This window comes from Mercenaria mercenaria, chromosome 9, assembly GCF_021730395.1.
Source record: "Mercenaria mercenaria strain notata chromosome 9, MADL_Memer_1, whole genome shotgun sequence".
In the NCBI taxonomy this organism is placed as follows: Eukaryota; Metazoa; Mollusca; class Bivalvia; order Venerida; family Veneridae; genus Mercenaria; species Mercenaria mercenaria.
The window spans coordinates 80,903,931-80,927,013 of NC_069369.1; the positions used below are offsets into that span (position 1 = coordinate 80,903,931).

Below are 23,083 nucleotides of genomic sequence, written 5' to 3' on the forward strand. Positions count from 1 at the left end.
GAACCAAGATCTTATGGTGATACAAGTTGTAGGCCAGTTTGGTTAAAATCAAATCATAAATGAAGCTGCTATTGTGCAGACAAGGTCAAAATAGCTAATTTTGGCCCTTTCAGGGGCCATAACTCTGGAACCCATAAAGGAATCTGGCCAGTTCAAGAAAGGAACCAAGATCTTATGGTGATAAAACTTGTGTGCCAGTTTGGTAAAAATCAAATCATAAATAAAGCTGCTACTGTGCAGACAAGGTCAAAATAGCTAATTTTTGCCCTTTCAGGGGCCATAACTCTGGAACCCATAATGGAATCTGGCCAGTTCAAGAAAGGAACCGAGATCTTATGGTGATACAAGTTGTGTGCAAGTTTGGTTAAAATAAAATCATAAATGAAACCTCTATCGTGCAGACAAGAAATTGTGGACGGACGACAGACGGACGACGGAGGAAGGGCGATCACAAAAGCTCACCCTGTCACTACGTGACAGGTGAGCTAAATACAAGTAGTCATTGTCACAAAAATAACATAAACCAAGAGGGCCATGATGGCCCTTAATCACTCATCTTAGTACCTTTGCCATAATTAACCAAAAAGGATGAATTCAAATGCAAAATGTGGCCTCTAGTGTTCACAAGCTTTTCTTAAATCTGACTCGGTTCCCTAGTTTTGACAACACACAATCCAGTTATTAACATGGCATCAATTAGGTCATATTGTCAACTATAAGTAAGTACTGAAATCTGTTCCCAATTTCAAATGTGAATGCTGATGCTAAAATATTAGGAAAGTATGTCAGTAAGTCACAATTAAGGTCAATGGAAGTCAGCTTTGAGATCCATGTGCAAAACTGTATATATGGTCCAAGTTTCATGGCTGTACCTTAAATAACAAGAAAGTAGGTCAGTAGGCCAATGTCACAGTCAAGTGACCCATAATTACTCAAGGTCACCAGGTTATTATAATTAAACAGTCTAGGGAATATGATCAGTTGATTTTTTTAAAGTATTTTTCCTGTCTAAATTAAGGGACCACAGAGTGGGGCCATATTGACCCTGGGATCATAATTTGAACAATCTTCGTATATGTCCATTAGACAATGCCACATTCATGGTCACTGAAAGTCAGCTTAAAGGTATGTATGCAAAACTGTAAATGTCATCCAAATTTCATGGCTGTAGGTTAAACAAGAGCTGTCCGTAAGACAGCCAATGCACGACTATTCAAAATATTGTCCCAGAAGCAGGACAATATATTACCCAAAATGTTAAAATATCTAAATGGTTTTAAGTTCAAAAGGGGACATAATTTGACCAAAATGCATGTCAGAGTTATGGGACTTGATGCTACCAACTAGTTGTATAACCCCGAAGGCACATGTGAAGTTTCAACTTAATATCTGCATTTGTTCTGCAGATAGTAACTTGCATGTAAAACTTTAACCAGAATTTTCCAAAGTCCAAAAGGGGGCATAATTTGCCTAAAATTATAAAACTTAAAATCCGGGAAACCCCAGGTGCACAACTACACATGCTGATGCTGACCAACATTCCTGTAAAGTTTTGTGACTCTACGTCAAATACTTTTGGAGCTAGATGTGACACAATATTCTCGGAAGGACGGAAGGACAAGAGCAAATATATATGCCCCCACCACTCATGGGGGGTGGGGGGGAGGGGGCACAAAAATGTGGTTTTGTCACATGTGACTACACAGAGCTATAAAGTGAAGAATGTGGTACCTTCACATGGTCCTACTTCATGACTGTATGTTTCTCGGATTGTTTCCTCTGCAAGCAATTGTCTGTCATATGGCCCACATTTTTCAGGTATATTTAACCTTTCAAAACAGTCCCTCATTCTGAAATTAAAAAATTATCATGTGTATAGCATATACAAATCACTTATAGGCAGTTACATGTTTTAAAAGATGTATTTAGCATATACCATAATTTTCCAAAGTGTTCAAACATTTCTTTTACCGAAGATTTAGTTGCAAGAAATATATTTCTGCAAAAAATGTCCCAAATTTTAGGGATATTGCTTTTACCTAGGATAATTATAAAGGCAAAAACAAAAATCAAACAAAAAAGTAAACAAAACTAGAGCTGTCACAGGAGTGACGAATTATAGTCCCACAATACCGCCTTGTCCCACCTTGTCACAGACAGGGGCCTCCGTGGGCGAGTGGTTAAGGTCGCTGACTTCAAATCACTTGCCCCTCATCGATATGGGTTGGAGCCTCACTCGGGGTGTTGAATTCTTCATTTGCGGAAGCCATCCAGCTGGCTTACGGAAGGTCAGTGGTTCTACCCAGGTGCCCACTCATGATGAAATAATGCACGGAGGGGCACCCGGGGGGATTCCTCCACCATCAATGCTGGAAAGTCGCCATATGACCCAAAATGTGTCAGTACGACGTTAAACCCAACCAAAAGAAAAAAAAAATTGTCACAGACATAAGCCAATGTCAAAGTTGAACATCAAAATCAATAAAGGGTCATCTGCTGGTCATGATAAACCTCCCTATAAAGTTTCATGGTCCCAGGTGCAAGTGTTCTCAATTTATCATCCCGGAAACAGTTTAACTGTTCTGGGTCAATGTGACCTTAAGCTTTAACCTACCAACCTCAAATCAATACAGGTCATCTGCTGATCATGATCAACCTCTCTATTTATTTTTCTGATACTAGGCTCTAAAGTAATCAGTTGCAAAAGGTTTAACTGTTCCTGATCACTGTGACCTTGACCTTTGACATACCTATCATCTGCTGGCTATGACCAACCTCCCTATCAACTTTCATGATCCTAGGCCCAAGCATTCTCCAGTTATCATCCTGAAACCATTTCACAGGGTCAATGTGACCTACTAACCTCAAAGTCAAACTTGAGCTGTATTTTATGATGTAACACCCATTTACCAAAATTAATGATCCTAGGCATATGCATTCTCAAGTTATCATCCAGAAACTATTTAACTGTTCCGGGTCATTGTGACCTTGACTTTTGAACTACTGACCTAAAGCTGGACTTGACCTGTATTTCATGATGTTACACCTGTGTACCAAAAATAATTTAAATCTATCAAGCCTTCCATGAGTTATTATCCTGAAACCATGAAAACTTACGGATCCACAGACTGACAGGCTCACTCCTATATACCCTTCCCCATCCTCCCCAGATATTTTGTTTGTGGGAGTATAACAAAAAATTAAACAGGCTACTGTAGAATGTTTTTCCAGGAATCATTTAAGTACTTGGAAATCTACCAGGCCACCTTTAATGTTTTATTTATTTTTTTTTTTGATTTAACGTCGCACCGACACATGATAGGTCATATGGCGACTTTCCAGCTTTTTATGGTGGAGGAAGACCCCAGGTGCCCCTCCGTATATTATTTCATCACGAGCGGGCACCTGGGTAGAACTACCGACCTTCCGTAAGCCAGCTGGATGGCTTCCTCACATGAAGAATTCAACGCCCCGAGTGAGGCTCGAACCCACATCGATGAGGGGCAAGTGATTTGAAGTCAGCAACCTTAACCACTCGGCCACGGAGGCCCCTTTAATGTTTTAAACTGTGCATAATGTAACACTATCTGCAGAGAGATCAAAAGAAAACTGCAGTGCTTTCCTTTAAAAGATCAGCAGCCCTTCAAAGTCAAAGACCAAAGCAGAACACAACTAGAGCTATCACTAACGGTGATGAATGTACCCCCCGCATGCACTGACACAGTACATTGCAGTTTGACGCACACAAGATTGCATAATTATGTGGACTGTATGTATATAGACTGTATGTTTACAGTATAGTAACAAAAAACAAAGTCCCATAACTATGCAGAATATTTATCTAAAAGAATGTAACATGCACCATGCACAACTAGGGTTGGTACTGATCACTTGTGTGAAGTTTCATTAAATTGTGTGTAAGGGTTTGGTAGATTAGGCATGCACAAGATTGCATATGCAGACTGTATGTACATAGTATGTTAACAAGAAACAAAGTCCCATAACTCTGCAATTTTTGTCGCTGAAAGAACCTAACATGCCCCATGCACAACTACTGTTGTTACTGATCACTTGTGTGAAGTTTCATTAAACTGTGTGAAGGGGATGAGGAGAGATGGTGCGCACAAGATTGTGTCTATGTATATAGTATAGTAACAAAAAAACAAAGTCCCATAACTCTGCAATTTTTTTTTCTGAAAGAACCTAACATGCCCCATGCACAACTACTGTTGTTACTGATCACTTGTGTGAAGTTTCATTAAATTGTGTCAAGGGGATGAGGAGAGATGGTGCGCACAAGACTGTGTCTATGTATATAGTATAGTAACAAAAAAACAAAGTCCCATAACTCTGCAAATTGTTTTTCTAAAAGAACCTTACATGCCCCATGCACAACTACTGTTGGTACTGATCACTTGTGTGAAGTTTCATTAAATTGTGTCAAGGGGATGAGGAGAGATGGTGCGCACAAGATTGTGTCTATGTATATAGTATAGTAACAAAAAAAACAAAGTCCCATAACTCTGCAAATTTTTTTTCTAAAACAACCTAACATGCCCCATGCACAACTACTGTTGGTATTGATCACTTGTGTGAAGTTTCATTAAATTGTGTCAAGGGGATGAGGAGAGATGGTGTGCACAAGACTGTGTCTATGTATATAGTATAGTAACAAACAAGAGGACCATGATGGTCCTGAATCGCTCACCTCTTCCCACATGATCCAGTTTTGAGTATGACGTTGTTTTTTCTATTATTTGACATAGTGACCTAGTTTTTGAGCTCATGTGACCCAGTTTTGAACTTGACCTAGATATTATCAAGATAAAAATTCTGACCAATTTTCATGAAAATCCATTGAAAAATATGGTCTCTAGAGCGGTCACAAGGTTTTTCTATTATTTGACCTATTGACCAGGTTTCCGAAGGTACATGATCCTGTTTTGAATTTTATCTAGATATCATCAAGGTGAACATTCTCACTAATTTTCATGAAGATCTCATGAAAAATATGGCCTCTAGAGAGGTCACAAAGTTTTTCTATTATTTGACCTACTGACCTAGTTTTTGACGACACGTGACCCACTTTCAAACTTGACCTAGATATCATCAAGATGAACATTCAGACCAACTTTCATACAGATCCCATGAAAAATATGGCCTCTAGAGAGGTCACAAGGTTTTTCTATTATTTGACCTACTGACCTAGTTTTTGATGGCATGTGACCCACTTTCGAACTTGACCTTGATATCATCAAGGTGAACATTCTGACCAATTTTCATGAACATCTCATGAAATATTTGGCCTCTAGAGAGGTCACAAGGTTTTTCTATTTTTAGACCTACTGACCTAGTTTTTGACCGCATGTGACCCAGTTTCGAACTTGACCTAGATATCATCAAGATGAACATTCAGACCAACTTTCATACAGATCCCATGAAAAATATGGCCTTTAGAGAGGTCACAAGGTTTTTCTATTATTTGATCTACTGACCTAGATTTTGACGGCATGTGACCCAGTTTCGAACCTGATCTAGATATCATCAAGGTGAACATTCTGACCAATTTTCATGAAAATCTTGTGAAATATAATTATGGCCTCTAGAGAGGTCACAAGGTTTTTCTATTTTTAGACCTACTGACCTAGTTTTTGACCGCATGTGACCCAGTTTCGAACTTGACCTAGATATCATCAAGATGAACATTCAGACCAACTTTCATACAGATCCCACGAAAAATATGGCCTTTAGAGAGGTCACAAGGTTTTTCTATTATTTGACCTACTGACCTAGATTTTGATGGCACGTGAGCCAGTTTCGAACTTGACCTAGATATCATAAAGGTGAACGTTCTGACCAATTTTCATGAAGATCTTTGAAATATATGGCCTCTAGAGAGGTCACAAGGTTTTTCTATTTTTAGACCTACTGACCTAGTTTTTGAAGACACGTGACCCAGTTTCGAACTTGACCTAGATATCATCAAGGTGAACGTTCTGACCAATTTTCATGAAGATCTTGAGAAATATATGGCCTCTAGAGAGGTCACAAGGTTTTTCTATTTTTAGACCTACTGACCTAGTTTTTGAAGACACGTGACCCAGTTTCGAACTTGACCTAGATATCATCAAGGTGAACGTTCTGACCAATTTTCATGAAGATCTTGTGAAATATATGGCCTCTAGAGAGGTCACAAGGTTTTTCTATTTTTAGACCTACTGACCTAGTTTTTGAAGGCACGTGACCCCGTTTCGAACTTGACCTAGATATCATCAAGTTGAACGTTCTGACCAATTTTCATGAAGATCTTGTCAAATATATGGCCTCTAGAGAGGTCACAAGGTTTTTCTATTTTTAGACCTACTGACCTACTTTTTGAAGGCACATCATCAAGATGAACATTCTGACCAATATTCATAAAGATCCCATGAAAAATGTGACCTCTAGAGTGGTCACAAGCAAAAGTTTACGGACGCACGGACGCACGAACGGACGGACGACGGACGACGGACACCGCGCGATCACAAAAGCTCACCTTGTCACTTTGTGACAGGTGAGCTAAAAAACAAAGTCCCATAACTCTGCAAATTTTTGTTCTAAAAGAACCTAACATGCCCCATGCACAACTACTGTTGGTACTGATCACTTGTGTGAAGTTTCATTAAATTCTGTCAAGGGGATAAGGAGAGATGGTGCGCACAAGATTGCGTCTACAGACAGACGGACAGACAGACAGACAGACAACCTGAAACCAGTATACCCCCTTTACAACTTTGTTGTCGGGGGGTACAATTAGAAGATGCTGTTGTAGAAAAGTGCATGACTTGCCAAATGCACAGTATTATAGGCAAGAAGGCAATAGGGGACAGCAGCAAAATTCAAAGAGACACTGATGGTTGGCTGCCATAGTGATCATCTACTTGGCATGTCCAATCATCCCACTAAGTTTCAACATTCTGCAACTAGTGGTTCTCAAGTTATGAACTGGAAACAGTTTTCCATGGTCAGGCCCCTGTGACCTTGACCTTTGATTTAGTGACCCTAAAATCAGTAGGGGTCATCTACCCTGCATGTCCAATCATCCTATTAAGTTTAAACATTCTGGGTGAAGTGGTTCTCAAGTAAATGATTGAAAAGAGTTTTCTATGTTCAGCCCCCTGTGACCTTGACCTTTGATGGAGTGACCCAAAAAGCAATAGGGGTCATTTACTCTGCAAGTCCTATCACTCAATGGAATTTGAAGATTCTAGGTCAAATGGTTCTCAAATTATTGACTGTACATAGTTTCCATGTTCTGTCCGCTGCAACATTGACCTTTTATACAGTGACCCAAAAAACAATAGGGGTCATCTACTCTGTAGGTCCTATCACTCTATGAAGTTTCAACATTCTTGGTTACGTGGTTTTCAAGTTACTGACCGGAAATGGATTTTCATGTTCAGATCGCCGTGACCTTGACCTTTTATAGTGTGACCTAAAAATCAATAGGGATCATCTTCTCTTTACATCCAATCATCCTATGAAGTTTCAATATTCGGAGTCAAGTAGTTCTCAAGTTACTGACTGGAAATGGTTTTCCATGTTCAGGCCACTGGGACCTTGGCCTTTAAAAGAGTGACCCCAAAACCAATAGGGGTCAGTTACTCTGCATGTCCAATCATCATATGAAGTTTCAACACTCTTGGTCAAATGGTTCTCAAGTTATTGATCGGAAATGGATTTCCATGTTCAGGCCCCTGTGACCTTGACCTTTAATAGAGTGATCCCAAAATCAAAAAGGGTCATTTATTCACCATGACCAATCATCCTATGAAGTTTCAACATTCTGGGTCAAGTGGATCTCAGGTTCTTGATGGGAAATGGTTTTCCATGTTCCGGCCCCTGTGACTTTAACCTTTAAGAGAGTGACCACAAAATCAAAAGGGGTCACCTACTCTGCATGACCAATCATCCTATGAAGTTTTAACATTCTAGGTCAAGTGGTTCTCAAGCTTTTATGGAGTGACCCTAACACCATTGGGGTGTCTACTTCATAAGCCCTGCCACCCTATTAAGTTTGAAGGTTCTAGGTCAAATTGTTCTCCAGTTATTGATTGGAAATGAAGTGTGATGGATGTACAGACGGAAGGATGGATGGACAGGGCTATGTGTTTCCTTAGAAGTTTAAGAACTTTGATTTGAAAGCAAGAGTGGTTACATCTCTGTCAGAAGCAAAATTAACCCCACCTTCAAAAATAAGTGTTTTCTGACAAAACATGGACTGGACTTCAATTTGATTGACCAAAATAGGATATAAGAAATCTGAATATTGTGACAATCTTTCCCTAGTTTGAGTCATTGGAATAAAAGGGTGTTTAACATTTATAAATGAATTTTCAGGTAAGGAAAATCCTTTTGTCTGATATTTTGTCAGGTTTGTTGTGTTCTTTACATGTGACATGTTAAGTGTCAAGTCAGTTTTATCCTCATGGGGATTTAAAAGATTATGCAGTGACAAGTATTGAAACTAAAATTAATATTTGTTTGTGTAATTGTTTGAGAAGTTATGACTGTGATAAATTTACAATTATGACATATACACAATTGACAGAATGATATCATTTTGTGATCAAAAATCAAATTACTGGTAAATTAAAAGGACAGATCTTTTGTTAAGTTTAGCAAGACCATTATAACAGGAATATAAATACATTTTCCCATGATTTTTCTCATTTTCTTGTTGTAAAATAATTGCTTCTCATACTGTCACAACATGTAGGAACAGAAAATATAAAAGAAATTTTCTGTCCAAATAGTAAGTTACATTAAATACAATAATTTCTTAACATTTTGTAGGTGTCCTAATTTTATGAGTATCCCAATGTTGTACAGAGGAAGCCACATTACATAAACAAGAGCTGTCACTAATGGTGACAATGCCCCCGCAGCACCTTGAACTTTGACCTCACAACCTTGACCTTTGACCTGGTGACCCCTAAGTCAATAGGGGTCGTGCACTCCATAAGTACTATTAGCATGTGAAGTTTGAAGGTCTTGGGTGCAGTGGTTCGCAAGTAAAGTGCCTTCATGCAAAAAGTTAACATTGCAAAGTTAACGTTGTGACGAACTAACGAACGTACAGTTGAAAACTAATATGCCTCCCTTCAGAGGCATAAAAAAACGACAAAGTGACTATCAGGCAGTTTCACAAAGATTTATACTTAAGTATACTACTGTTCAATAATATAAATTATTTCTTTAAAATAATCTTGTTTATTTCTCGAGAAATAAAGCTCTCCGTTGCTAAGGATTCGGGATTAACTGGTTTTTATCATTGAGTTAAACTGGTTCTTGTTTTATCAATACAGAACTGTTGTGTATGTTTAGTGAGCCAAGAACACAGTCAATTGTTCGATATAAAAGCAAAACACTGAAGATTTCTCACATTGTGTCTGAAAGGGCAGATGGCCTGTCATTAAACTTAAACACTCAATCAAAGTGGGATAACTCTTTGAAGAATTATCTGACAAGAACATGAAGACAATATATGTGTCTCTCTTGTAATGTAGTTTCACTCAATTCCAACCAGTGGATCCTGAGAAATACTCCAAACAAGAAATGTGTGATGGATGAATGAAGCGGCAACTATATAATAAACTCGTATACAATTTAAGTTCCAACACGGGCCAGCAACATTCCACACCAAGAATAAAAGTTAACTTACAGGCAGTTGAAGTTATCATTAGACGTATCCAGCATGAACCAGCCACATTCCATAACACCAAGCTGTTTTACTGACTGACACATGTCTATATCATCTTCTGCAGCCATGAAAGAAAACAAATTCAAGATTGTGAAACTCAGTACAAAAGGGTTATTATAACAGTAGTTGAATCTGGGATGCTGTACATTGGCAAGTGGATTTTTCCAAATTTGATCTCATGAGGCGGACAAATGCCAAGTGTGATCTGCCCTTTCAAAATCCCCTAAAAGCAAAATACAAAATCCCAGATCTAGCTAGTGTTGTAATGATCCTTTTATAATATACCTCCATCCTGTTTGTTGTTTTGTTATCAAATGAAATGTTTGTCAAATTAGAAATGAGTGAAGTTTTTGTGTGTGCTATTCACAGAACTGTGTCGGGTCATGCAAACTAAATGAAAGTAGTCTGGCAAAATACATTGTATCATAGCTCGGTGTTTTTTCTTAACAAATTTGCTGCAGGTAAATCATATACACTGACTACAGGGTGCGGTAACTAAAAGTGTGCGGGTATTTAATACCCGCACGCTAGTTACCACACTGTTGGATAGGAAAGTATGCCAGCGTGTCTGGAACAATAGACAGCAAAGTGTATTTTATTGATTTTCTGCTCTCGCATTGGTTTATTTTACTTGGGCTTTACACATTTGTAAAGCAAGGATTTTAAGTACTCACTGAACTGCTGTATATGGCAATGAGGAACGCCTACAACTACCATATATGGAAGGCTATGATACAAAACAGAAAGAACATTAAAACTCGAGGGTAAACGATTTATACTCGGGGGCTATGCCCCCTCGTACAAATCGTTTACCCTCGAGTTTCAATGCTTTTTCTATTACTTACTAAACATAAAATAAGGAACTTATTTCTGCTGTTCTTATTTACTTGCGAAATACAAGCCATAATTTGATAGAATTTATATAGGTATACAATAAAAAACATTACTACTTGTCAAAATATTTATACACAGAATACACTTTTAGTGACATTTGAAAGATAAAAATGTAACATAAGACAGAAACCTGAACACTTTTCCCGGTCTGGGAATGCATTTCTCATTGGTTCACTCATGTCAATAGCATTTACAATAAATGCCTCCACATCTTTATCACAGGCTGCATCTTTTCCTTCCAAGCACATTTTTGTCTCAGGACGGTAGTGAGCTAACAATCTGCAGAAAACAGGTAAACATTGATGAGACAGGATATGGAAACATTTGTCCCCATCCCACTCCCAAAACCCTTCAGCTCAGACGAATTTCTTCCTGCTCAATTTGAGTAAAGTAGGCAAAATCTCAAGTTTCATTATTTTCAATGATATCAAAATTTTTATTTCATAATGTTTATAATAATTATCAACTTACAAATTGTTTTTTGTTGTTTTTTTCTTTCATTTCTGTTAGTTTTCATTAAAGTGGCATGCCTCCAGATCATTTGACAACAACAAAATTAATATCTTGAAATAAATGCTATATTTCTTAAGAAGGCTTTAAAACTTAATTACTGACAAACTTTATGTTATGGAAACACATGAGAATTTGCTGTTTTTACTTCTGTTTACGATGAAAATCGAGAAGCGTTTGTCACACTTTTACTCCAGGTAAGCTGTCTCAATTATAAATATCTATATTCCGAAGTCATTATTCACTACTTCAGCTATAGCGCTATTGGTTACGACAACGGGAAAATGTGTTTATTGCCGCGGCGGTCGGGGGTTCGATTCCCGACACAGTCATTTTTTTTCTTAATTTGGAACTTTTAAAATATTTTAGAAACAAAAATTCATATTCTAATGTTCATAATATGACCAAACTTCAATTTGAAAGAAAGATTATTTTTTAGCCAAATCTGGAGGCATACTGCTTTAAATTCTAAAATCTTTATTCAACAAAATCAAATGGTCTGCCTGGCTCAAACTGAACACTGAGCAGGGGGTAGGGGGTTTAATAGAGGAAAACATTGGCCTTCATTTGCTGACAAAAGAATTTTGAAACATAGAATATAAAAAAAAACAATTTCAAGTTATTCAGAGATTTATCATTGCTTGTACAGAGTGTGTTTCCACTTTTTGCTACATTGTTCAGTATATTCAGAACACAGTCATGTGCTTGTAGAGACAAACTGTCTGTGTTTAGTGTTATTGCTTAGCCAAGTCTAACTAGGTAATAATAACAATAATGTATACGTGTTTGGGTTAAGTGCCATTTTCAGTCATATAAACGTTGGTATCTACTTGTAGCAGTGAGCAGTATGCCAAACTTTATAGTGCTGCCTCACTGGAATATCACACTATAGGCACTTGACATGATACCCCATCGGGTCACATTATACTGACACCAGACTGACCAGTCCTGGCACTACCCTCTTAATGCTGACCACCAAGCGAGGAAACTACTAGTACCATTTTTCACGTCTTTGGTATGACACAGCCAGGGATCGAACCCATTACCTCCCGCACTAGAAGTTGGTGCTCTATAATTAGGCTACCGATGTTGCATGGCCACTACCCGGAAAAGATACTCCCTACAGCATGATTACTGTACACTGGAGGAGTCTGTTAGGGCTCATACATATGCCTGTGTGGTGCCAGTACAGCCTCTGGGGGGGGCCTAGTGGCCGAGTGGTTAATGTAACTGACTTAAAATCACTTGCACCTTAGAGATGTGGGCTTGCACCTCACTTGGGCGTAGATTTTTTCATGTGAGGAAGTCATCCAGGTGGCTGACAGAATGTCAATGGTTCTATCCACGTACCCATCCATAATAGGGGCACCTGTGGTTTTTCCCCACCATGGGAAGTAGGGAAGCACCCATTTGACCTGCTGGCAAATTCTGAATGTAAAGTTTGGAATAGAAATTGTACTGTCACCACCAAATTAAAGTAACCACCAACCAGGCCCTTTATAATGGTCTGGCAATGATCTAAACAATGTGTTAGCAGATTCTCCGAACCTTGTCACTATTTGATTTCAACTTTACTCTAAATCTTTATTGAAAAGCCAAAACTTACCCTGCCACCATCGGAATTAACCTGCCATCCAACAGGAGGACATGCATGGAAAATTTTTGCATAATTAGCCTAAACTTGCCATCTGCTGGCAGTTCTCCACCTGCAGCTTGGGCATACCAGTAATTTTTCTATCACCCTAATAAACAACTGATAGGTTCAGGTCACAGGGCATGTTTCAAGCTTTTTTCATGAAGAAGAAAGGTCCCAGATTTTCCTATGGGCATTACTTCAGGCAGCGGCTTGCAGCTGGGCAGAACCATCAACCAGCTGGATGACTTCCTCATATGACGACCCGTGCATGGCTAGAAAACACGTGCATGGCTTGAATACAAGTAAGTGAGGGGCAAGTTATTTATCACTCAGCCATTGAGGTCTCCACTTTTATGTATAAGAGCTATACACGCATAAAATTTTAGTTAATAAATGTTGCCTCAAAACTACAAAGACTTACGTGCATTTCTGTGTGAAGCTCATTTGTGGAGCAAGTAAATGGAGATTCGAATATTTATATGTGCAGTCTGTATAGCCAGATAAACGCTCTATGCAATCTCCATAACCTGAAATATAGGTTATAAATTAATAGGGTAGTGTGCTGTGTTTAATCTAAAATTTTATAATGTCTGTTCTGTTACCTTTGTTGAGGTACCCAACTTTTAGCGAAATTAATTTCAATCAGCTGTTTCTTCACCTTTCTAGATATTAAAATATTAGACACAGTCTGTACCCTAAACATATATAAAACAAGGAAATTTAAACTGAGATAATTATTTTTGTAGAAAAGTTTCCCTCAAAGGACCAAAAAAACTGAATTTGAAAATAATTTTTTGTAAACTTGTACTGATCATGTCTTTCAATTTTTAAATCAGGACATAATTTCCACTGTTACACGATCAAAACTTTGCAAATAAAGATATTTTCATAGCTTTCCAAAACATTATCATGTTCATTTAAAACTCTCTGTACTGCTATGTGAAGCTTTACATGCATAATACGAATGCTGAAAATTCAAACTTAGCTACCTAGTTATCTGCTTTTGTCTTTCAAACATTCAATTTAGAACCATGGTAAAAAAAAAAATATATATACCAGTATATTACAAAAACAAAATGAAAATTGTCTTTGAAAAATGGCTTTAGAACAAATTTAGAGTCAAATATGTAAGTTAATTACATATAAACACCAAAATGTATGTTTATCACATATTACCTGTAAAACATACTGATTAACCAATAAACAGTATGTTTATTACATAATATAAACTATGATAAATAAAATATACAAACTTGAGCAATTTTTCAGACTGTAACCACCAGAGACGTCATATATATAGTCATCATATTCTAATAGAGCACTGGACTTCTCTCTGTTATCACACTTTGCCAGTCGTATATTGTAAGAATGCTGATAGCAGATAGTCAAGATCGGTGTCCACCTGAAAGAAAAAAAAATGTTTTAAGAAACAAAAGGGCCATGAAGGCCTTGCACTGTTCACCTCACCTAGTTTTGAGCCCAGATGATCCAGTGCAAAACTTTGGATTTCATAAAGACATATATTTTGACAAAATTTCATTAGGTTCATGTAAAAAATGTGGCCTCTAGTGTTAACAAGGGGATCTAACCTTGTGACATAGATTATCCAGTTTTAAACTTGACCTAAATTTCATAACTAGATGCCCATGGGCAACATGTCGAGCCCGCCAGAGTCAAAAGGACTAACATTTATGATACTATTTGCCAAATCTGGCTGCGACAGAACTGATTGCAGCAAACATTTCTGCCAAGTTATTAAAGAACATCTCCATCCATGGCTAAGTTACAGCCCAGACAAGAGAAACTGCACCAAGTTTTGACCTTTGACCTCCAAGTATGACTTTGACCTATAAGCTACCAATCTGGTTTTGCACATGACACATCATCTTATCGAGGCAAACATATGTGCCAAGTTATTGAAGAATCAATTGATCCATGGATAAGTTACAGCCCGGACAAACCCAGATGGATGGATGCACGCTTGCAGGAATGGACAGGTGGACGGCGAACATAAACGAAACAGGCATCATGACAACTATATCAAGCTCACCCCCAGCGGACTTGACCTTTGATCTCTAAGTATTACCTCCACCTTTAAGCTACCAGCTCACCCCCAGCAGGCTTGACCTTTGAGCTACCAATCTGGCTTTGCACATTACACATCATCTTATCGAGACAAACATTTGTGCCAAAGTATTTAAGAATCTCTCAATCAGTGGCTGAGTTACAGAACGGACACGCAAAACAGCACCCTTTGATCTCAAAGTATGACCTTGATTTCTCATATGACCCCAGTGCTGGTTTATCCAGAAAGCAGACTCAAGAGTGGTTAAAATAAGCTTGACACTATCATCACAGTCAAGCTAAAATAAATTAGTATAAAATAAACGTTACATTTGGAGTGTTCACAAGGTTTTTCTAAGATCTAACCTAATGACCTATTTTTAGACCCAAGATGACACAGTTACAGACCTGACCTGGATATATTGTGACAAACATTTGGAAAATATTTCATTAGGTATAAAATGTGACCTCTGGAGTATTAACAAGATTTAGCTATGATTTGACTAAGTGACTTAGTTTTTAAGCTAAGATTAGAGTTATGGTCCTTGTACATTGCACTTTCTCTAAAAGCCCTCCATCACTGTATGCAATTTACATAAATTCTCTGCAAGAGTGTTATAGTTATGCCTTGGACAAGAAAATTCAATAACAAGACAAGAGGGTCATGATGACCCTGGATCGCTCACCTGAGTAACATGCGCAACATGTTTCAAATGTCAAACAGATGCTAAAATATTAAGAATGTAGGTCAGCAGGTCACATTCATGGTCACTGATAGTCAGTTTTAAGATCTGTGTGCAAAACTGTATATGTCATTCAAATTTTAAGGCTGTAGAAGAAAGTAGGTCAGTAGGTCAAGGTCACAGTCAAGTAAGGGTCATCAGGTATTTATAATTAAACAGTCTAGGAAATATGATCAGATAATTTTTTAAGTATTTTTTCCTATATAACTCATATAAAAACTAAGTGACTCTCTGGGTGGGGCCTATTTTCACCCCAGGGGCATAATTTGAACAATTTGTTAGAGATCCACTAGGCAATGCTACATACCATATATCAAAAGCCTAGGCCTTGAACTTTCAGTCAAGAAGATTTCTGAAAGTTTTTTCCTATATGAGTCCATGTAAAACTTGGGATCCCCAGGGCGGGGCCTCTTTTCATCCTAGGGTTATAACTTGAATGTTCTTGGTAGAGGACCACAAGACAATGCTACATACCAAATATCAAAGGCCTAGGTCTTGTTGTTTCAGACAAGAAGATTTTTATAGTTTTTTCCAATATAAGTCTATCCCCGGGGCAGGGCCTCTTTTCACCTCAGGGGCATAATTTGAACACTCTTTATAGAGGACCATTAGATGATGTCACATGGCAAATATCGAGGCTGTACACCTTGTGGTTTTGGACAAGAAGATTTTCAAAGTTTTCCCTATATAAGTCTATGTGACCCCCATGGCTGGGCCATATTTGATCCTAGGGGGATAATTTGAACAATCTTGGTACAGGACCACTAGATGATGCTACATACCAAATATAAATGCCCTATGACCTGTGGTTTTGGACAAGAAGATTTTTAAAGTTTTTCCTTTCGGTTGCCAAGGCAACCAGAATTCTGAATGGAATTCAATCCTTTTAATAATTTTTAAAGAAGACCAACCAAGGAACATCCCTGTGAAGTTTCATCAAAATTGGCCTGGCAGTTTAGGAGAAGATGTTGTTTAAAGGAAAGTGTGGATGGCCGGACGCTAGACGGTGAGCGATCACAATAGCTCACCCTGAGCACAAAATCTATAAAGTAGGGAGGGCAGAATTATGGTTCTTGCACATAACACATCATCATGTCATGCTTATAATTGGTGTTGTTATATTTTTTAAATCAAACCATGAATGACAAAGTTACAGAACACACAGAAAATCTAGATGTATATCAATAAAGGGAGAAAATTCAAAAAAGAAGAGGGATGTATTTATGGTTCTTGAATGCAAAACATCAACATGTTTTGTTGACCATTTGTGCCAAGTTTTCTCAAATCCATCCACAAATGACAAAGTTAGAGACTGGACATGAAATCTCTGCAATTACTGTATGCTTGCCCCCACAGTGGGGATCGGGGTGGTGGGGCATAAAATAATCAATGCTGGTTTAAACAAACTATACTTACGAGCACAAAGATGCTGTAAGTGGTTGGTTATTCTTGTATGAGTACAGACTTGGAAAGCACTGAGCTGTAAGCTGCTCCACAATGGTGTTTGCTGGGGGACATTCATCATAATTTATAGTTAAATCAGCAGCTACAAAAGAGATAAATCGATCATAAATCAGCAGCTACAAAAGAGATAAATCAATCATAAATCAGCAGCTACAAAAGAGATTAATCAATCTTAAACCAGCAGCTATAAGAGATTAATCAATCTTAAATCAGCAGCTATAAGAGATTAATCCATCATAACTCAGCAGCTACAAAAGAGATTAATCAATCTTAAACCAGCAGCTATAAGAGATTAATCAATCTTAAATCAGCAGCTACAAAAGAGATTAATTAATCTTAAATCAGCAGCTATAAGAGATTAATCAATCTTAAATCAGCAGCTATAAGAGATTAATCAATCTTAAATCAGCAGCTATAAGAGATTAATTCATCATAACTCAGCAGCTACAAAAGAGATTAATTAATCTTAAATCAGCAGCTATAAGAGATTAATCAATCTTAAATCAGCAGCTATAAGAGATTAATCAATCTTAAATCAGCAGCTATAAGAGATTAATCCATCATAACTCAGCAGCTACAAAAGAGATTAATCAATCTTAAATCAGCAGCTATAAGAGATAAATCAATCATAAATCAGCAGCTACAAAAGAGATTAATCAATCTTAAATCAGCAGCTATAAGAGATTAATCAATCTTAAATCCACAGCTACAAGAGATAAAGCAATCATAATTCAGCAGCTACAAAAGAGATAAATCAATCATATATCAGCAGCTACAAAAGAGATTAATCAATTTTAAATCAGCAGCTATAAGAGATTAATCCATCATAACTCAGCAGCTACAAAAGAGACTAATCAATCTTAAACGAGATAAATAAATCATGCAACATTACCAGAATACTTATTTTGCTCCACAAAAGTATAACTTTCAATAAAATTGGTGAATTTCAAAGAATGATTTAAAAAGTTACATTGTAATACCAGCTGTAAACAGCACCATTTACAAGAAAATATTTCTACAAAGGAAGGTATTTATTTTGAACAAGAACAGTTTCATGGTAATTTAAACTAGAGCTATCACTAAAGGTGATGAATGTACCCCCCGCATGCACTGACACAGTACATTGCAATTTGAAGCACACAAGATTGCATAATTATGTGGACTGTATGTATATAGACTGTATGTATACAGTATAGTAACAAAAAACAAGTCACATAACTCTGCAAATTTTTTTTCTAAAAGAACCTAACATACCCCATGCACAACTACTGTTGGTACTGATCACTTGTGTGAAGTTTCATTAAATTCTGTCAAGGGGATAAGGAGAGATGGTGCGCACAAGATTGCGTCTACGGACAGACAGACAGACAGACAGACAGACAGACAACCTGAAACCAGTATACACCCCCTTACCAGTTTGTTGTCAGGGGTACAATAATTTATTCTTAAATGTTGAAATGTTGAAAAAGGAATACATTGACATTAGCATTTCAGAAAAGTTTCAAGTCTCTAGTTCATATATTTTTTAACAGCCTCAAACACATATGAGAGCCATTAATCTGCTCTGACTGGTCACAAACAAAACATCAGATGAACATTCATAATTTGATGTTTCTGTAAAGGGACTAACCCACATATTTTGGGCGAAAAATAATTCCTCTCAAAAATCCATAAGGTGTAAAAAAAAAATTGTTTGTTTCCGGTATCCCGACCTACCCTAAATTTTGCCCTACCCTAAATGTTTTTATGGCCTTGGAGAATAATTTTTTCAACTTTTTGACAAAAAGTTCCAAAACTGCACTTTCTATGCTTTAAACATGGTCAGTGATGTTAGGAATCCACTTCCTGATGCTCTAAAGGCATAACCCCCTTATTTGTATTCATTTTTGACACAAAAATTGTTTCTGAAAAGTCTCCCTTAATAAAAACAAGAGGACCATGATGGTCCTGAATCGCTCACCTATTCCCACATGACCCAGTTTTGAGTATGACGTCGTTTTTTCTATTATTGACCTATTGACCTAGTTTTCGAAGGTACATGGCCCTGTTTTGAACTTTACCTAGATATCATCAAGGTGAACATTCTCACTAATTTTCATGAAGATCTCATGAAAAATATGGCCTCTAGAGAGGTCACAACGTTTTTCTATTTTTATACCTACTGGCCTAGTTTTTGACTGCACGTGACCCACTTTCGAAACTAACCTAGATATCATCAAGGTGAACATATCAATTTTCATGAAGATCCATTGAAAAATATGGCCTCTAGAGAGGTCAAAAGATTTTTCTAATTTTAGACCTACTGACCTAGTTTTTGACCGCAGTTGACCCAGTTTCAAACTTGACCTAGATATCATCAAGATGAACATTCAGACCAACATTCATATAGATCCCATGAAAAGTATGGCCTCTAGAGAGGTCACAAGGTTTTTTTATTATTTGACCTAATGACCTAGCTTTTTTAGGCATGTGACCCAGTTTCAAACTCAACCTAGATATCATCAAGGTGAACATTCTGACCAATTTTCATGAAGATCCATTCAAGGGTATGGCCTCTAGAGAGGTCACAAGGTTTTTCCATTTCAAGACCTACTGACCTAGTTTTTGATCGCAGTTGACCCAGTTTCAAACTTGACCTATATATTATCAAGATAAACATTCAGACCAACTTTCATACAGATCCCATGAAAAATATGGCCTCTAGAGGGGTCACAACGTTTTTTCATTATTTGACCTACTGACCTACTTTTTGATGGCACGTGACCCACTTTCGAACTTGACCTAGATATCATCAAGATGAACATTCTGACCAATTTTTATGAAGATCCATTGAAAAATATGGCCTCTAGAGAGGTCACAAAGTTTTTCTATTTTTAGACCTACTGACCTAGTTTTTGACCGCACATGACCCTGTTCCAAACTTGACCTAGATATCATCAAGATGAACATTCAGACCAACTTTCATACAGATCCCATGAAAAATATGGCCTCTAGAGGTCACAAGGTTTTTCTATTATTTGACCTACTGACCTAGTTTTTTTAGGCATGTGACCCACTTTCGAACTTGACCTAGATATCATCAAGGTGAACATTCTGACCAATTTTCATGAAGATCTCATGAAATATATGGCCTCTAGAGAGGTCACAAGGTTTTTCTATTTTAAGACCTACTGACCTAGTTTTTGACCGCACGTGACCCAGTTTTGAATCTGACCTAGATATCATCAAGATGAACATTCAGACCAACTTTCATACAGATCCCATGAAAAATATGGCCTTTAGAGAGGTCACAAGGTTTTTCTCTTATTTGACCTACTGACCTAGTTTTTGATGGCACGTGACCCAGTTTCGAACCTGACCTAGATATCATCAAGATAAACGTTCAGACTAATTTTCATGCAGTTCCCATGAAAAATATGACCTCTAGAGAGGCCACAAGGATTTTCTATTATTTGACCTACTGACCTAGTTTTTGACCGCAGTTGATCCAGTTTCGAACTTGACCTAGACATCATCAAGGTGAACATTCTGACAAACTTTCATGAAAATCCTTGAAAAATATGGCCTCTAGAGAGGTCACAGGTTTTTTCTATTTTTAGACCTACTGACCTAGTTTTTATCGGCATGTGACCCAGTTTCGAACTTGACCTAGATATCATCAAGGTGAATATTCTGACAAACTTTCATAAAGATCCCATGAAAAATGTGACCTCTAGAGTGGTCACAAGCAAAAGTTTACGGACTGACGCACGCACGCACGCACGGACGGACGACGGACGCTGCGCTATCACAAAAGCTCACCTTGTCACTTTGTGACAAGTGAGCTAAAAAAAACAAAAACAATTTTTTTCTGACCTACCTACCCTAATTTTTTTGAGCATGTTACCGGAAACAAAGAATTTTTTTTTTTAGGCCTAAAAAGTGAGTACTCTGGAAATGACTAGCGGTGCAAACTTATTGGCATAAATTTTTTTCAAGGTATTCTTATAAACAACAAAAAATATTGTGGAGAAGGTAGTAAACCATTGTAACGCTTTTGAAATAATGCACAAAATTTATATTCTTCTTGCATTTTCACCAAAGTCTAACATTTATTGTCATCCACTGAGTGCATCCTTTTTCAGTGTCATATATAAATTTTTTTTATGCCAAACTTGGTGGGAATGAACATGCTGAAAAATTTCACCAAAATTGTAGGCAGATAACTTTAAAATTTCATGTCTGTAGGTTATGTCATTTTAAGCAGTGCACAACACAGGATACTTTTTGAACAGACTGTAACCCTTTTGTTGCAAAGTAAAATAGATGTGTGTCCACAGGGCACTGTTACCCCCACTCCTGCCACAGTATACTTATTTTTGACTAAATCAAGTCATAACTCTGGTATGGCTGTGTGAAATCAGGTACACAACTTCACATACAGACAAGTCAGTTTTAAGTGCCCTCACCATTATTTTTTGTGTGTGTTGGGGAAGTGGGGGTTGGGGGGGGGGGGGTGGGGAGGGAAGGTGGGGGGATAGGCAAAACAACAAAACTTTAGGTGGATAACTTCACTTCTGATTATCTTTTCTGCAATATTAGATTAAATATTTTTTAATGTGTTAATGCACCAGTAAACCTTGCAGAATAACCCACACACTGAATAAGGCCCAGGAGGGGATATTAGGTTAAATGTACAGATGCACTACACATGAAAAAAAACTTTCACTTTCTTAAAATGATTTTGCTCTCCACAAGTTTTGAAAACACTTTTTAAAATCAAATTCTGCATCAAAACTATGATCATCTGATAAACAAGAGCTGTCCGTAAGACAGCCAAGCTCAACTATTCGAAATATTGTCCCAGAAGCAGGAAAATATTACCCAAAATGTTAAATATCAAACGAGTTTTAAGTTCAAAAGGGGACATAATTTGACCAAAATGCACATCAGAGTTATGGGACTTGCTGCTATCATGTAGTTTTATAACCCCGAAGACACATGTGAAGTTTCAATTCAATATCTGCATTAGTTTTGGAGATAGTAACTTGCATGTAAACCCTTAACCAGAATTTTCTAAGTCCAAAAGGGGGCATAATTTACCCAAAATACATGTCAGAGTTATGGGACTTGACCCAGTGAGGTTGGTAATTGACCTAGAAAAAGAATAAATAAGTTTCAAATCTATATGCCTTTTAGTAATAGCTGTATGTACTTGCACGCAAAACTTTAACCAGAATTTTCTAAGTCTAAAAGGGGGCATAATTTGGCCAAAATGAAGGTCAGAGTTATAGGACTTGCTGCTATCAACTAGTTTTATAACCCCAAAGACACATGTGAAGTTTAAATTCAATATCTGCATTACTTTTGGAGATAGTAACTTGCATGTAAAACTTTAACCAGAATTTTCTAAGTCCAAAAGGGGGCATAATTTGCTCAAAATACATGTCAGAGGTATGGAACTTGACCCAGTGAGGTTGGTAATTGACCTAGAAAAAGAAAAAATAAGTTTCAAAGCTATATGCCTTTAAATGATAGCTGTATGTACTTGCATGCAAAAACTTAACCAAGGTGTGACGCCGACGCCAGGGTGAGTAGAAAAGCTAGACTATTCTTCGAATAGTCGAGCTAAAAATAATCTAAGAAAATAAAATTTCATGTCTCCACGTGATTTACCATCTGAGCATCAACAACAAGAGGGCCATGAAGGTCCTGTATCGCTTACCTGACCTATTGACCTAAAGATCATCAAGATTACCATTCTGATCAAGTTTCACTAAGACATGGTCATAAATGTGGCCTTTAGTGTAAACTAGCTTTTCCCTTGATTTGACCCGGTGACCTAGTTTTTGACCCCACATGACCCAGATTCGAACTTGACCTAAAGATCATCAAGATTAATATTCTGACTAGGTTTCATAAAGATACAGTCACAAATATGGCCTCTAGACTGTTAACAAGCTTTTCCTTTGATCTGACCCGGTGACCTAGATTTTGACCACGCATGACCCAGATTCAAACTTGACCTAAAGATCATCAAGGTTAACATTC

General features: G+C 37.5%; 1 protein-coding gene across 6 annotated transcripts in view; it reads right to left on the bottom strand.

Moving 5' to 3' along the window:
- Positions 1 to 23,083, bottom strand: part of LOC123546327 (uncharacterized) — a 313,757-nt gene that overhangs the window by 118,398 nt on the left and 172,276 nt on the right. For all 6 annotated transcript variants that reach the window (XM_053551859.1, XM_053551862.1, XM_053551858.1 and 3 more), the window contains exons 72-77: positions 17,006 to 17,135; positions 14,036 to 14,184; positions 13,204 to 13,309; positions 10,767 to 10,915; positions 9,704 to 9,800; positions 1,732 to 1,850 (exon numbers count right to left, since the gene is read on the bottom strand). In XM_053551859.1, coding sequence (XP_053407834.1) covers positions 1,732 to 1,850; positions 9,704 to 9,800; positions 10,767 to 10,915; positions 13,204 to 13,309; positions 14,036 to 14,184; positions 17,006 to 17,135 — 750 coding nt within the window. The remainder of the gene's footprint in view (positions 1 to 1,731; positions 1,851 to 9,703; positions 9,801 to 10,766; positions 10,916 to 13,203; positions 13,310 to 14,035; positions 14,185 to 17,005; positions 17,136 to 23,083) is intronic.